This window comes from Crocodylus porosus, unplaced genomic scaffold (genome assembly GCF_001723895.1).
Source record: "Crocodylus porosus isolate Cpor-Errol unplaced genomic scaffold, CroPor_comp1, whole genome shotgun sequence".
Classification (NCBI taxonomy): Eukaryota; Metazoa; Chordata; order Crocodylia; family Crocodylidae; genus Crocodylus; species Crocodylus porosus.
Window position 1 is genome coordinate 86,136,596 of NW_017728918.1, and position 15,361 is coordinate 86,151,956.

Consider the following 15,361-nt stretch of genomic DNA (forward strand, 5'->3'; position numbering starts at 1 on the left):
TTATGAAAGTCAAACCTTTGGACTACCTGCACGGAGAAATTACTATAACACCTACAGTCTGAAGGATCAGAGCTATTACCTGCTTTTAATTTTCCCCAAATTTTTTAAACTAGAGTTTGGGCTGTGAGTACACATCAGTGTAAAACAAACTTAATATAATACTATAGTCAAGAGATATGTGGAACAGGATTTAGGAGGCCTCATCCTTGTCTGTTGGGATCCATCCTTCATCCCGGTGGATTTGCTCTTCTGTGCAGCTTGTCTTCTTTCTGTTCCTTCTCCTCCCCTCCAAAATTACAGTTTAATGTAAGAATGATTAGCCTAAACTGCTGCTACCCATTGGTTTTAAGAGGAACAGTTTCTTGTAGCTGCTTCACGTTGGTTTGGAAAAAAAAGTCCTAAATATTCTGCTTGATTAAGACCTAAAGAGGCGGTGCAAACTTTTGATGATTAATTGAAACATGCTTTAGCCTGATGCATATTTAGTTATTATAATGTGATAATTTTATCTTGTTATACAAACTGCTCCCTTTGGGAACGTGATTTAACACTCCAAACATTCTGTGTTTATTGCATTGTTCATTATGAAAACTACACATGCTACAAACCATAAGGAGATGTATATAAGCACTGTCTGTGCAGCAGTGATGGGAAGTACTTCTTCCACCTGTAATGACATAACCCAGGGGCAGAACACAACATTTTAAGTCCCAGAATAGCTCCCCTGAAAAGGTGACATCTCACACAAGTACAGGCTGGAAATTCAGATCTCAAACAGTAAATAGAAGCAATGTGCAGTTCTAATACCTCATTTATTTACAGGAAATGGCAGCGTGCTGAAAACTCACTTGTTACTGTTTACTGCTTTTGCATCAACTCTTCCTGGTCTTACTCATGCAAGTGCTCCCATTGATATTTATAAGTGCTAAGTGCGTTCATAATCACTGAGGAGGTGCTAAGCACCTTGCAGAATTAGGCCCTTCAGGAGCAGTCAAAAGTTGGAAAATCAATTTAAGTGTTGCCAGAACAAATTTTATCCATGTATTGCCAACTATAAAGTGATATGAGTACATAAAGGCCAATTTGTATACTAACATTTTATCCAGTATTACTATACCTGATAGGATGTGAGATGGTGACTGACATTCCTCTGCCAGTAAAAGCCCTTACAGGCGACTGAGCCTTAGCTAGGGCTCTATTTCCAGTAAGGGAGATGGAAGGGCAAAGCATTCCTATTATAGACAAGGACAACTGTAACAATAGAAAAGGGTTTAGAAAAGATTGAGGATTGCTAAACTGTCTGAAAAAGCTTAATTTGAGATTCTTTTCTTTTCTGCCTACTTGCTACACATTTCACATTGAGGGTTTTAGCTCAAGGGTGGACAGTTATTTTGGGTGGAGGGCCGCTTACTGAGTTTTGGCAAGCCATCGAGGGCCACATGACAAGCACCCAGAGCCAGATAAATATTAACATTCCAAATTTTTTAGAGGCTCCGTGGGCCAGATAGAATGACCTGGCGGGCTGCATCTGGTCTGCGGGCCACATTTTGCCCACTCCTGGTCTAGATCCTGACACTTGCTGCATTTTTGTGAAAGAGGCAGGAGTCTGATAAAGATATATTTTTTAAATAGGTCTCATCATGAAATGCAGAACTATGATAAACTAATGGGAATCTTGATTTCTTTGGACACTTTGAAATACTGCTGGATTGTATTTTTGGATTATTCTGTATTGTGTTTAGGCAAAGAACAAAATTAAATCATGACTTTCTGATTCTTCTTACCACACACAAACTTAGTTAATACTTTTTAATTCTCTGTGCTGTTGATTTGTAATTGTAGAAGTGGCTGGACTATTCACTGGTTGCACTCTACTTGTCTAATCATTTAGGTTAATATGTTGTAATGAAAAGTACCTATGAAATAATTTCACAAGTTATATGTGAAAATATTTTCAGTATATGTGCAGATGGTAACTGATGAATAGGAGGAAAAAATGCATGACACTGGGAATTTAAATCTTGCCCCTATTACATGGTCCATGGTATTTGGTTCTGCACTTGTACAGAGATTTGATTTTATGTGCTTTTATCAGGTAGTGCTATTTGCTCAAAGCTAAGGAAACAGTTAAAAATAGGCTTTTTTTAAACTGCACTCTGTGGAGCACCTGCTGGTGGTGTGTAGAGAGATTGTTGGTCGCACTGTGCAGGCTCTCTTTCTTGATTTCACCTGATAAATTGCATTAAGAGAAGTCAAAGGTACACAAGAAACTTTCATGATGGAAGTCTGAGGCTTCAAAAGGGCCTCTATTGAAACTGTTCCCTTACTGCTTGGGAAGTATGAGTATTTTACTGCCATGCTTAATAGAAAGAAGCATCCTTGCTTTAATGGTCAGCTTCTCATGGGATTTCTTAAGGGCATAGGAAAGGAAGAGCAAGGATATTATGTAATTGTAAATGGCTGGGCTTTTGTAAATATGAGTTAGGAGGGCTTTGATCACAAACAGACGGGTGAACACTTCCTGCTGAGCTCTTTCCAGTTTGTTTTGTTTGAAATGCCCCAAACTGGTCAAAGTATATAAACTGAGACCTCACTAATGCTGAATGAAGTGGAAGAATCATTTCCCTTGATTTGCAGGTGACACTCCTGTTAATAAAACCCATTCTGATATTGACATTTTTCTTTCTTTCTTTTTCTTTCTTTCCTCTTTCATTTCTTCTTTTTCTTGCAACAAATGCATATTGTTAACTTATATTCGGCTTGTGGTCCACTGTAACCCCTGGGTTCTTTTCTGCATTACTGTTCGCAAAGCCTGTCATCTTCCTCACGATGACCATTCCAGATCACTTTATCATCTTCTGGGTGCTTAGAATTAGATTCCTTGATGATACGTTTCATAATTGTTCTGGGTGTTGAGGTCAGACTGATCAGTGTTAAACTGTCTGGATCCTCCTACTTCACTTTCTTTTTTTAAAGATGGGCACTATATTTGCCCTTTTCCAATAGTCCAGGACCTCATCTAACCTCCATGAGTTCTCAAAGATAACACCCAATGGCTCTGCAATTATCTCAGCAAAATCCTTGAGTAATCTAAGACATTTCAGCCATCCTTGAAGACTTAAAAAACATCTAGCTTGTCTAAGTAATCTCTAACCTGTTCTTCCCTACTCTATGCTGATTATCTCCTCCCCATCCTTGCTGCCAAATATGCATGTCATTTGATAACTGACCTTATTCTTGGGGTAAAAAAAGCATTAAATACTTCAGCCTTGTCTACATCATCCATTATTAGAATGCCCCCCCTCTGTTCAGTAAGAGATTTATACTTTCATTTATCTTCCTTTTACTTTGTAAATTGCTTTTTTTGGTTGCCTCCTATTGTACTTACTCACATACCACATGTCCCCAAATAAGATGTGCACTTTGTTTTTGGAAGGCAAATCTTAGAAAAAAGATTTTTCCAGCCTTATGGCTTAGAGCTGACTTTCTCATGGATAAGATCCCTTGCAAAATGGCTACCAGTTTCATTCTCAGCTTGCAACCTGAGAGCAGCTGTGAAAGGGGAAATACTGGTTGCTGGCTGCTTGCTGGTTGAGAGAGAAGCCAGCAATCATTTTGTAACACAGCATTTTTATGTTTCTATCCTAGTGAAGAAAATTAGCTACCCCACTTAAGACATTTACCCCAATTTTGGAGGGTTGATTTTTGAGCAAAAAAATTACATGTGGTATGTGAGTAAATATGGTCTGTCCCTTGAGAGCTGCATGGCTTGGCCTTCCTGATTCTTTTTTTTTTTTTTTTTGCCCTTCATGTCCATATCATACTCTAATGCTAATCCCAAGCAATATTGGCAAATTTCCTCTTCTTGAGTTTCAGCTCCTTGAAAAATTCACTGTCTCACCAGGCTGGTATCCCACTGTACTTCCTATCTGTCTTTTGTAGTAGGATAACCTGACTTTGCATGCACACTATGGACTTTTTAAGATGCAACCAACTCTCGGTATCCTTTTCCTCTTAGGCTTGCCTCAGGATGTTATGGGAATTTGTTAAAGTTTGCTTTTATTTCCTTCCTTTCCTTAAGATCTCAAACTCTCAGCAATGAGCTTCTCCAAAGCATACTCCCTGCCAAGGGTCAGGGAGAGAGTGCTAGAAAAGGTTCTTGCTTCATGGTTAAATTGGTATACTTAGCAGTCTTGTCAATGTAGTTCTTCTGGTATACAGGGGAGGGCTGGAGGTATAATGGTACTATGCAGATTGGTTTGCTAGCTTCTGCTGCAGTAGCGTAGCCAGGGTAGGGTGAGCAGAACCCCAGCCCAGCTATAGGAACTAGGCAGTGCATTGCCACACTAAGTTGTGTATCTGGGGGGCAGGGGCAAATGGAGCAAGTGAAATGGCACTTTCCCCCAATCTCCAGGTAGTCTTTGTCACAGCAGGCACAACCCTACACCTAATATTTCTGTATCTGGTGGGAATGAAGGTGCCAGGGAGCCCAGCCATGTGGCTGCTGCTGCCAGAGTAGGGCTGTCTTCCATTCTCTTCACCATAGCCTTTCTCCTTTCCCTCGTGCAGAGCCACTCCCTCCCATGGGTGGAGAGACAAAAAATTATTTGGGGGGCTAAGCACATGTGCACACCGCCCAGCAGGTAAGTCTGTGGGGGGAGGGGGAGGGGGAAGGGAAAGGATTGTGGCGGGGGCAGTGGGGCTGGGGCTGAGGAGGCCCTGCACAGCTGGGGTGGGGAATGGGATGGAGCTGCGAGCAGCTTATTGGGGGCAGGGAGAAGGGAGTGACTTCTGTTACTGCATGCGCCTCAGGAGGCCATGGGGGGGAGGTGCTCTTAGATCTGCCCAGGGCAGGGAGGGCTGTTGCTGGGAGCTGGGGCAAGAGCTGTGCTGGGCTCTTCCTGGTGGGGGCTGGGCCACACTGAGGTCGGGGAGGGCAGCAGTGGCACTGGGAGGAGGGTTGGGAGGGGCTACGGTGAATTTTGAGGTGGCAGAAGCCCCCCCCAGTGCCCCCCTGAGTGTAGCCTACCCCCCACCCCTGCTGGGAAGAGTCCAGTGCAGCCCTAGCCCCAGCTTGCAGCAGCAGCGTGCCCTGCCCCACGCAGATCTGGGGGCACACGCTTCCCATGTCCCCCAGGGGGCGTGTAGCAGCAGGAGCCGTGCCCACCAGGCAAGCCGCTCATGGCTCAGTCCCGCACCCCACCCCAACTGTGCAGCGCGTGGCCTCCCCCAGTTTCACTCCCTCCATCACCACTGTGTGCATGTCCCTCCCCACCTGTGCTACAGCTGCTGGAAGACTGCGGCCAGGCTGCCTTGCACCCTACCGTTACTCCGTGTTTTGCGGGGTTTAGTCCTGTTAGCCCCCACCTTCTGCTGCCTATGTCCCTTCCCCACCAGATAATAACTATCTTTTAGCTTCTTGAACTCCTGTATGGCTGGTTGCTATTTAGCCCAAAGTATTTTGATTTCTTCTGATATTTAATATATTACAACATTTATATTATTTTGGCAAATTCCATTCTGAAGAGTAAATGATAAAGGGCCATCATTACAGTATATTAAAAACAAATCTACATTATAGCTTGGCCTTAAATATAGTTTTAAAGGTGTACAGTCTGATTAAATCTAAAAGGTCAGTTTTTTACATTGTACAATTTTATTTGCAACTATAAATCATTACAAAATTTGTGGAAGGAAAAAAGTTATTAAACTGGCAATATTTATTCCGTTAAGTTGAATAAAATGCAGCACGTAGCCCTGAGTTATGATAGCTAGGGAAAGGAGCCAAATCATTCTACTAAAAATTAGTTTGCCAATAATTTTGTAGAAAGATGACAGCATTGCTTCAAAACAAATCCTTTACAGGGGAATGGGATGCCTGCATGACAGACTCTCTGATCCATGAATTCTCTACAGCTCATGCAGTAGAAACTGCTTGAACAATTAGTCTTTGGGGAAATTTTTTCTAAATCAGACAATGCCTGGCATCAGTGACTGAAAGGTCATACTGTCTAATGGACTGGATATTGGAGTAGAACCTTGAGTTCTAAATCACAGGTTTGCCACTGATTTATTTTATTGCTTTGCACCAGTGACTTAACCATTCAGTTTCCCCTTCTGTGAAATGGGGATAAGAATACTGACCTCAGAAGGGCATTGTCAGGATTTGAAGACACAAAATACTATGTAAGTCTTATTACTTCAGATTTTCTTGCCCTTGGCTATATGAATCCAATTTATGGTGACAACAGCTTTTAAAGATTCAATGTGTAAGACAAAAAGGATAGGTTAGAACAGCAGGATCTAGTAACAAAGAATATCATTGTGAAAAGGGAAGCTGGATTTTAGAGAACAGAAAGATTAGGTTAGTACCACAGATGTACTAGAAAATAGTTATGAAAATATAGTAGAGGCACGAGGAGGTAATAATATATGAAGGCAAGAAGAATGGCTTTTTGAGTAGCAAGCTGTATTCACTTGAATGCATTAATATGTTCATCCTAAAATTCAGGGAAATTGTAATGCCAAAATTAATGTAATACAAATTTAAATTTCTACATATATATCAAAAGAGCTTGAAACGGAGTGAAATAATACTTAGTGAACTAAGATTTTACACAAGCAACTATGTTAAAGCCTGCAAAGTGTCTAAGTAATTCTTACCACAGTGTTGTATATTACCTCTTGCTCAAGTTTATGTTATTACGATCGTCTTAGGTAAAACTGCCTCTCATTCTAGTAATTATCTAAATCAACTTAACAAGACTTTTTAAATTCCTAACATTCTGTTTAGAATCCTACTTTGGAAGAGCCTTCATCAGAGTAATAGTACAATGCTTTGGTGCAGTTACTTCCATGCATAGTTTATCAGTAAATTGCTGAGCAGGATATCTTAGACACGTGATAATGGATTGTAAATAACGGGAATATAAGAAGATTAGTATATTAGTTCATAGTATTGGTTACTGGTTAAGCATTCTTTTAAAAATTATGAAAAGCCTCAAGTATTTTGAGAGCTTTTCAGCAGTGTACCATATTTCAAACTAATGATCTTTTCCAACTATCTTAGAAGCTCTGCCAGTGTACCGAGCCTGATTGGCACAGGCCACCATGTGCCTAAGGAACAAGCAGCTAATCTTAAGCCTGCATATTTGTAGTCACAAAGAGTGATGAAAGAAGATATAAAACAAGTCAATGCAATAGATTTCTGAAGTTGAATGTATAGATGTTGGATGGGTTGTTTACATCTGATGTAAACATTATTCTTATATTTTTGTTGTAGAAGATGATGTGTCAAATGTACAAATAATGTGTGCCTGGTGCCAGAAAGTGGGAATCAAGCGCTATTCCCTGAGTATGGGAAGCGAAGTGAAATGTTTCTGCAGCGAGAAGTGCTTTGCAGCTTGCCGAAGAGCTTATTTCAAGAGAAACAAGGTAAGAGAACTGAGGAAAGACATAAACTGCATAGGCCTAGTTCTGATTATGACCCAGGTAGAGTTTCATTTACCATCTGGTGTAGAAGGCATTATATTGGTTTTTTGTTTTCTCCATTTTGTGTGTTTCCCTCTACCTTTCCATACGTATCGTCTGTTGAACTGTCAACCCCTTTACTAATGTGTAACCTGGTTTTTTCAATGTCTCTCAGCTTGATGCTTGAGTTTGATGGGGGTGGATGAATTTAAGTAGACATAACTAGTAATACACAATAAAATAGTCACAATTCTATCTCTGATCTAAGTACATATGCAACAGTATGGGAAGAATCTTCCTAACAGTTTATACAGAGGTAGGTACGCGGGTCTTAATTTTATTCAGGGGCTGACTTTTGTTGAGCTGAAATCAATGCTAATTTTGCCATTTATTTCAGTGGCAGCAGGATTAGGACTACAGGCATATATGTATTTAGGGTCTGATTCAAAGTTCAGTGAAGGCAATGAGAGTCTTTCCACTGACATCAGTGAGCTTTGTTTCAGAACTGTAGTTTGATACTTCTAAAGTTTATCTTTAAATATAAACAGTTTAGCATCTATTACTTAAATATTCAGACTTCTTGGTTTTCTGTGGGGGTAAGCAGCATTAAACATATTTGCAATAACTTGAGGACCCTTCCACTCTTAAACTTAGTTTGTCTCATGTTAAAATACTATACAACTCTAATATTGGTCTGGTTTCCCAAAGTGCAATGAAATGTCCACAAAAATGATATAATTTGTAGAGTTCAGTGGCTGAAAATGGCCAGTAGTTATTTTAGGAACTGTTTTTGCCACACCACAGAATGCATCATATTTTGGGGTTTTTAAAAACAAAAATAAACATATCAGCATTATTAATAATGGACACTATTTGTATAATTGATGCAAATATAGCAATAGCAGTTAGTATAAGTAGTAGAACATGTAGTGAGGTTTTGGATTCTAATCACTGAAGCAGAAAGCTGCTTTATTTGCAAAATCCTTCATATTTTCCCCTCATGCTTCAGAACATTCAACATCTATCTGATTAACAATAATTTAAAAAGCCAGCTCTAACATTTGCAATCTGAAATAAAAACAAATGTAGGTATTATATATATTTATGGGTTCTAAATGCAAGATACATTGTTGCAGCAATCCTCCTTTGTAAATTTGGGTCACCTCATCCTGTCTCCTCCCCCACCCCTCCAAAAAAGCCTGAAGAATTAGGCTGCAAAAATCAGCAGAGTGGAATTCTAGGGGCAGTCTTTGAGAATCAAGCTCATAATGTGCACTGGAGCAGATAGGCATGTTAAAAATATCACATGAAATCTTCTGTAAAGAGTGGTGTTTATCTCCTTTTGTCTGGTGGAACTATAGTAGGAGTGAAAGAGAGATACTTGAGAGATTCCACATTTTCATATGAAAAATGTATAATTACTTCTCTTTCATGTAAGTAGAGTAACAACATTGGATATTTATGTCACTGATGGTGAAATTCCTGTGTGTGTGTGTGTGTGTGTGTGTGTGTGTGTGTAGGAAATATTTGGGTGACAAAGGATCTAGTTCTTTTTTGGATGGAAATCCCATGGCTTCAATGGCAGACTGACTTGAGTAAGTTAGTAACTAGGAACACAGAAATTGCAAGGGCTCACCCAGCTAAGGTAGTCTTATGTCTGATAGTGGCCAGTACCAAATATGTGATAAGGAGCATAAAGACCTGAAGAGTATGATTATGTGAAATAACCAGTCCTTGACAGTCCCTACTGCAGCACTAATCACAAAGTAGAGAGTTTATATTACATCTAAAACAAACTTGCAAAAATGTTATGTAATGTAATTGTGGCTGTTGCCATTATACATACAAATGTTTAATTCTCTTATGAATGCAGGAGTAGTAGGATTCAATGATAATTTGTGGCTAGAAGTTCTCACAGGTGAATCATTCACTGATTGTTGTATTATGAGAATGGAAAAATAGGAGCACCCAATTTACCCTTTCTACTATTCAATCTTAGTCTTATCACATCACTTCTATTCTTTTCCCTAAACTAAACAGTTCCAAACATTTTTAGTTCCTTCTCAGGCAGAAATCTCTTGTATAAGTAACTGTTTTCTTTATATCTCAACACTATAAGTTCCTAATCTTTTTGAGTGCACATTTTCACCTCAATAAATTGCTTTTAGCTTTATTCCAAGAGGTCACTACAGTAGCTGGCTTTCTTTCTGTGAATCTGATGGGTCATTGTGTGTCATGATTTCTCATACATCTTGAGGTACATGGCAGTGTGTGGTTGGGCAACACATGGTTACCAGCATATGAGCTAGCAGAGCAGCCCTTCTTCAAGTTAAGCTTAGGAGCCAAATTCTGCCCTATTCCTGTGAGATCCTGGGTTTGCATGAAGGTACAAGAGAACAAAATCTTTTCCATTGTATTTAATTTAGAACTTTCCCACTTCTAGTCGTGGAGTTAAATATGAACAGGCACAAAGTCCAATACTCTGAGTTTTAATTCTGCTTTTGGATTTAGGCAGGTACAGTAGAATTCAACAGGTCCTTATGCTTGTTACAGCCTAGCGAGTAGAGCAAGACCTTGAGAGACCGAGTGGTAGATCAAAGTAACAAGGTTTGCAATAGTTTCAGATTTAACTGATGACCTTTAAACTGTTATTACTAGTCTAGCCGTGTACCTGTCTTCTCCATGAGTCTAATGTTTATTTGTGTATTTGAAAAGTTATGCCACTCTACACCTTCTCATTTTTCAAACAGGAGTAAAATGGTCACGTTTCACTTGCCTTATGCATGTTTTAAACAGCATATCTCTGTAACAATATAGTGTTGTATTACAATAAATATGTACAGCTGCTACATTTCAGGGAGCTGATAGGACGTTGTGGTCATTTCATTTAAGGCTTGAATTTCCTAATGGATTGTGTTAAGCAGTCTTCCCTCTCCCTCTGGGTAAGAAATGCTGTAATAAGCATTTGTTTAAAATGGTAGAACTGTTCAAATGGTAAAGAATGAATCATCATTAATGTCTCAAAATGGTACAAAATAATGTGCAAATTGTACACTTTTTCATACCAATTGCTGCATTTAGAATGAGAAACTTCTCAACATTTAAATTAAGGAAATTGCTTCTGTACATATGGCAAACGCAGACTCTGATCATCTCCTCTCCTACAGATTCCCAGTTTGAAGAAGTTCTGGTATGAAATCAGACTTAAACATATCCTAGAAGGGACACATGCTCTACAGAGCACTAATCATGGGCATCGATTATGAGGAGCTTTTTGCTGGTGTGTATATGTATAATGCAATATTACTTCCACTCCCTCTTATACTATTCCAAACAAGAGCAGCAACAGTCTAGAAAATCAGGGACTGTTGCCAGCCTGTGGAGTGCATGTATATTTCTAAATAGAACCTGGTGTCTTGAGGACAAGTAGGCATCAGTTCCTCATGGCTTTTGTCACAGAGGACTTCAGGGGCATCACAAGTTGGGTAGTCGTCCTCCTCTTGTGCTCCAGAAACAGTGTACTCATACACATACACAATCATAGAGAAGTAGGGCTGGAAGGACTTTCAGAGGTCATCTGGTCCAACCCCCTGCTTGAGGCAGGATCATCCCTATTCAAATTATCCTGTACAAATACATAATCTAAACTCTGCATAAGACTTCCATCTGACACAATACAAGACACCATCCTAACCTGCCAGTGGTAAAGTAGGGAAACCATGGCAGCCAATGTACTGCTTCTGTGAAATGTTGTCTATATATGCTCAAGACATCCCAGGTAGAGGTCCATGCCCCACCCTCCCGCAATTTCAGAGAAAGGCAGAAATTCCTACAATCAGTATCAATCTGACCATGGGGTAAAATATTCCTTCCTGAGCCCAAATCTGGCCATTGCCTTAGCTGTAGCCAACATTCAATGCCTCTGAGGAAGGCTTAAAAACACCTTGACAGGTGTAGCAAAAAGTGTGGATGGGGGCAACCAGCAAAGCCCAGAAGTATGGGAAATACCCTTAGTAGATCATCCCTGGCCAGTGGCTATCTGTCTTCTTGAACTCCTCCAGTGATGAAGGCTGCTTGCAGATGTTTTAAAAAGAAGAAAAAAAAAAAGCGCAAAACAAAACTATGCTTTACTGAAAGAGTCAGTGCATTACTTTACTCTGGCTCTGCAGTGTCTGTATAGATCAGGTGCTTCAGCAGGGCTTTTTGACGCTTTTATCTAATAGCTGATTCAATCAGCTATTAGATAAAAGTGCCAAAAAGCCCTACTAAAGTGCCCGCTTCATACAAATGTTGGGTGGCCAGGTCCAACTAACACACTGCCTCTTTTGGGCATGCACTGGGCTTGGTGTGGAAATGTGCCAAGTTTCAAGTAAAGCATTGTTATGCTTTGTTTTTTTAAAGTCTGCAAACTGCCAGAAAGTCTATAACTTCACTAGGCACTCTATCCCACTCCTTCACCATTCTAACATAGAAGAAGTTTTTCTGAACAATCCTTGCCATTGATCCATGCCCTCTCTGCATCAGGAGAGAAAAGGTGTTTCCCCTCTTCTTTATGTCAGTACTTCAAATATTTGTAGACTTATAAGCACCTTTCCCACAAGCTGAACTTGCCTAGTTTCTTCAGCCTCTCCTCATACAACTTGCTTTTCAAGCCCTTGATCATCTTTGTTGCCTGCTTCCAGACTCTGTATAACTTTTCCATGTCCTTTTTAAAATGTGGAGCCCAGAACTGCACACAGTACTCCAAATAAGACCTAACAAGTGCTAAGAAGAGACGTACTATCATCTCCCATATCTTGTACCTGATGCTTTTATTGATGCATACCATAACTACATTCACCTTTTCATAGACATTAGGGCTGGAAGGGACCTCATAAGATCATTTGGTCCAGCCCCAAATTTTGTGCAGCTGCATAACACTGCAGATAGCTATACCTATATACTTCTTTGCTGGTATAGGCACATGTGTACAGCTAGTCAACATCTGGGTGTTTGGGAGTTTCATGTCTTTAAAGAGATCAGAATAGCTGCCTCATCTGCTGTTTTAATACAAAAGACAATTTTTCCCTTGCAGTCATGACAATATAACATAATTTCTTACAAACAGACCAGGATCCAGAAAGAATGCAACTTTTGTAGGAATTACTGAGAACAAAAGAAGAAAAACGTGATTTTTTTTTTTTTTTTTTTGCTCCTTTAATCAGGAAGGTAAAAATTGCTCCTTAATTAGGAAAGTAAAAATGTTTAGGTTATATCTGCATTAAAAAGAAAAAAAAGAAATGGTTTTTCCTGTTTAGTCTACTCTGCATAGTCAAATGTACATAATGAACTACTACATAATGATAACCTGTTGTGTGCAATAATACCAATTAAAAGGAAATGTTGCAGGAAAAGGAGTTTTTCATACTAAAGTTTGTAATTGAACAGATTTAGGATTTGGAGCTGTTCCGAAACTCTCTTCCTTATAGATTTCATTTTGTAGACTGGACCAGTATAAATCTAGGAAACAAGGCAGCCAATAGGGACAAAAAGCACTGATCCACAAGTTTCAGGATGTCAAATATCAAGAAAAATATTGGATTCATAATTGGACCCAGTGAGTCTGAAGCCTGAAAAGATTAATTTAAAAAATGTGTTTATTGAATCAACGGGTCAGAAAACAAGTTTATTATGACCCAGCAGCTCTACCTAGAATGACAGCTAAATTCATACAGGTTATGGGTCTTAGTTATAGATATATTAAAAACTAATTTACGTGATTTGACTAAGGCATGGGAAAGGAAGTGACTGCAAGGTTGTCAGGCAGTACATTATACTTGACCTTGTTGCTGCTTTGCACTGCCTATTTATAATCAGGGAAAAGTAATGATAAATGTTTTTGTTTACAGTGTAATCAAATCTCACTTCTACAAATAAACAAAAAAGCATAAATCAAAAACTAAGAGTAAATTGCTGTTTGTCAAGCAAGGAAGTGTAAATGATGATCATTTTTTTTCTCCTTGCATGGGATACTGATTTGCAGGATTGCTTGTGGATCAGTAGTGCAGATAGCCAAGGTAACTTGACTAGTAGGGATCATATAGCAGTAAAGGACATGCCTTCCCTTTCTGGCCTGGAGGGTTCTGGTACATTCAGGAGACAGGAGTCAGACATCTGTTATGAAATCACAATGCTGTTCTAAAAGACAAAATTCAGCTTTATTCTTCCTGCCCCTCTAAGGTAAGAAGTATGGTAAATGGTATTTCCATTGGAACATTAGAATGAAAAGCTGAAGAGGATGCATTTTGTAGTACAGGAATTTTTATATTGGTTGTATAGCAAGAATTATTACCTACAAACTAACCAGGCTATAAAAGGAAAATGCAGCTCTTTAGCTCTGAGTTGCATTGCATTGCATAATTTCTTCCATTTTCACACTGTATTTAAAAACAATAAATAGATTCTAGAGCACATAACAAAACAGTAGTCATCTTCCCTAGAAAACCCCCTTTTTAAAACATTAATGTATATCACCACATCATTAATACAGATGCATACACACAGGTGTATTAAAAACTCTTTAAAAAATTCAGGCTTCTGTTCCCCCTCCAAATCAATGCTAAAAATTGCTGGGGGAAATTATGGTATTTCAGGCTTAATTACACAGCCTAACTGTGAATAAGAGATAGTTAACAATTGGAGTGTCTACATGTTGCCGTAATGTGATGTTGCTACAGTGCCATGCTTTAGTACTTCCTTTTGAAAGTGCTAAAGCATGGCACAGTGCGGGCAGTTACTCTATTGTGCATGCAGTGCATGGGCAGATTTTGCTGCTACGTTGCCATAGTGGCGTGCTATATCCAGGGAGCATACTGTTCCGATAATGTAGCTATTGATCACGTGTAGACACGTGTGATTGCTACATACTGTGTATGTAGGGTGATGTGTAGACATGCCAAACATACATGTTAAGTTGAAGAATAATTACAAAAAATTGTCTGCTCCTTTTTTCCTTGGCATCTACAAAATTTAATGTGCAAAAATGAGCATTTTTCATAAGAAAAATTGAAATTTGTTTCAAAAGATTTGATACAGTTAATGTCTCCTGACATTGAAAAGCTCAGGTTTTACATCCTTTTCGTTTTCGACAATAGGCTTTGAAATATTTGAGAATTTGAAGAGTGAACTAATATTTTTTCTGCAGATTCACCTTGTTTTAATTAATTGTTGAAAAAGGTGACAGAGTACAGGTGGTCAGCCCAATTAACGTGGAATTGCCTTTTCTCGGCTTGATAGATTTTTCAGAGAAGTGTAATTTAAAAGGAAATCACAGCTGGCCTCTAGTCAGGATCCTGCTTTACAAGGTGTATATTATGCATGTCCATGAATGTTTGTGTGCACGTGGGTATGCATGTGCGCGTTGTTTTAACTCTGCTGTTCACGCCAGTTTACATTAAGGAAACAAAGGATTCTTTCTAATACTAAAACAATAACAAACCAAACTATTCCCCATTGCTGCGTTAGGATAGATTAGAATAGTGAGAAATAAAAGCAAAGATGAAACTTGTAGAGGAAGTCATTTAAGTATAGGGTACACTGGAAAGCTTTTTGAAGAAATATCTAGGGGGGGGGAAAATAAAAAAAATGTCATCAATAGACTAGTTTAAAAGTTGATGAGAGGTTAAGAATATCTGTAGGAGTAGACTGCCAAGGTCTGAGGCAAGTCTTGTGTCACTAAACAAATGGGAGGGCTCAAATCTTTGAAAACTCCTGGCGCTCTGGTGTAGTGCCCGAAGACTGGAAGAAGGCCAATGTGGTGCCAATCTTCAAGAAAGGGAGGAGAGTGGATCCGGCTAACTACAGGCCCATTAGCCTGACCTCTATCCTGGGGAAGATCTTAGAAAAGTTTATT

At 39.3% G+C, this 15,361-nt stretch overlaps 1 protein-coding gene across 5 annotated transcripts in view; it reads left to right on the forward strand.

The window, feature by feature from the left end:
• SOBP (sine oculis binding protein homolog) overlaps window positions 1-15,361 on the forward strand; it is a 161,689-nt gene that overhangs the window by 24,482 nt on the left and 121,846 nt on the right. For all 5 annotated transcript variants that reach the window (XM_019537852.1, XM_019537855.1, XM_019537856.1 and 2 more), the window contains exon 4: window positions 7,283-7,434. In XM_019537852.1, coding sequence (XP_019393397.1) covers window positions 7,283-7,434 — 152 coding nt within the window. The remainder of the gene's footprint in view (window positions 1-7,282; window positions 7,435-15,361) is intronic.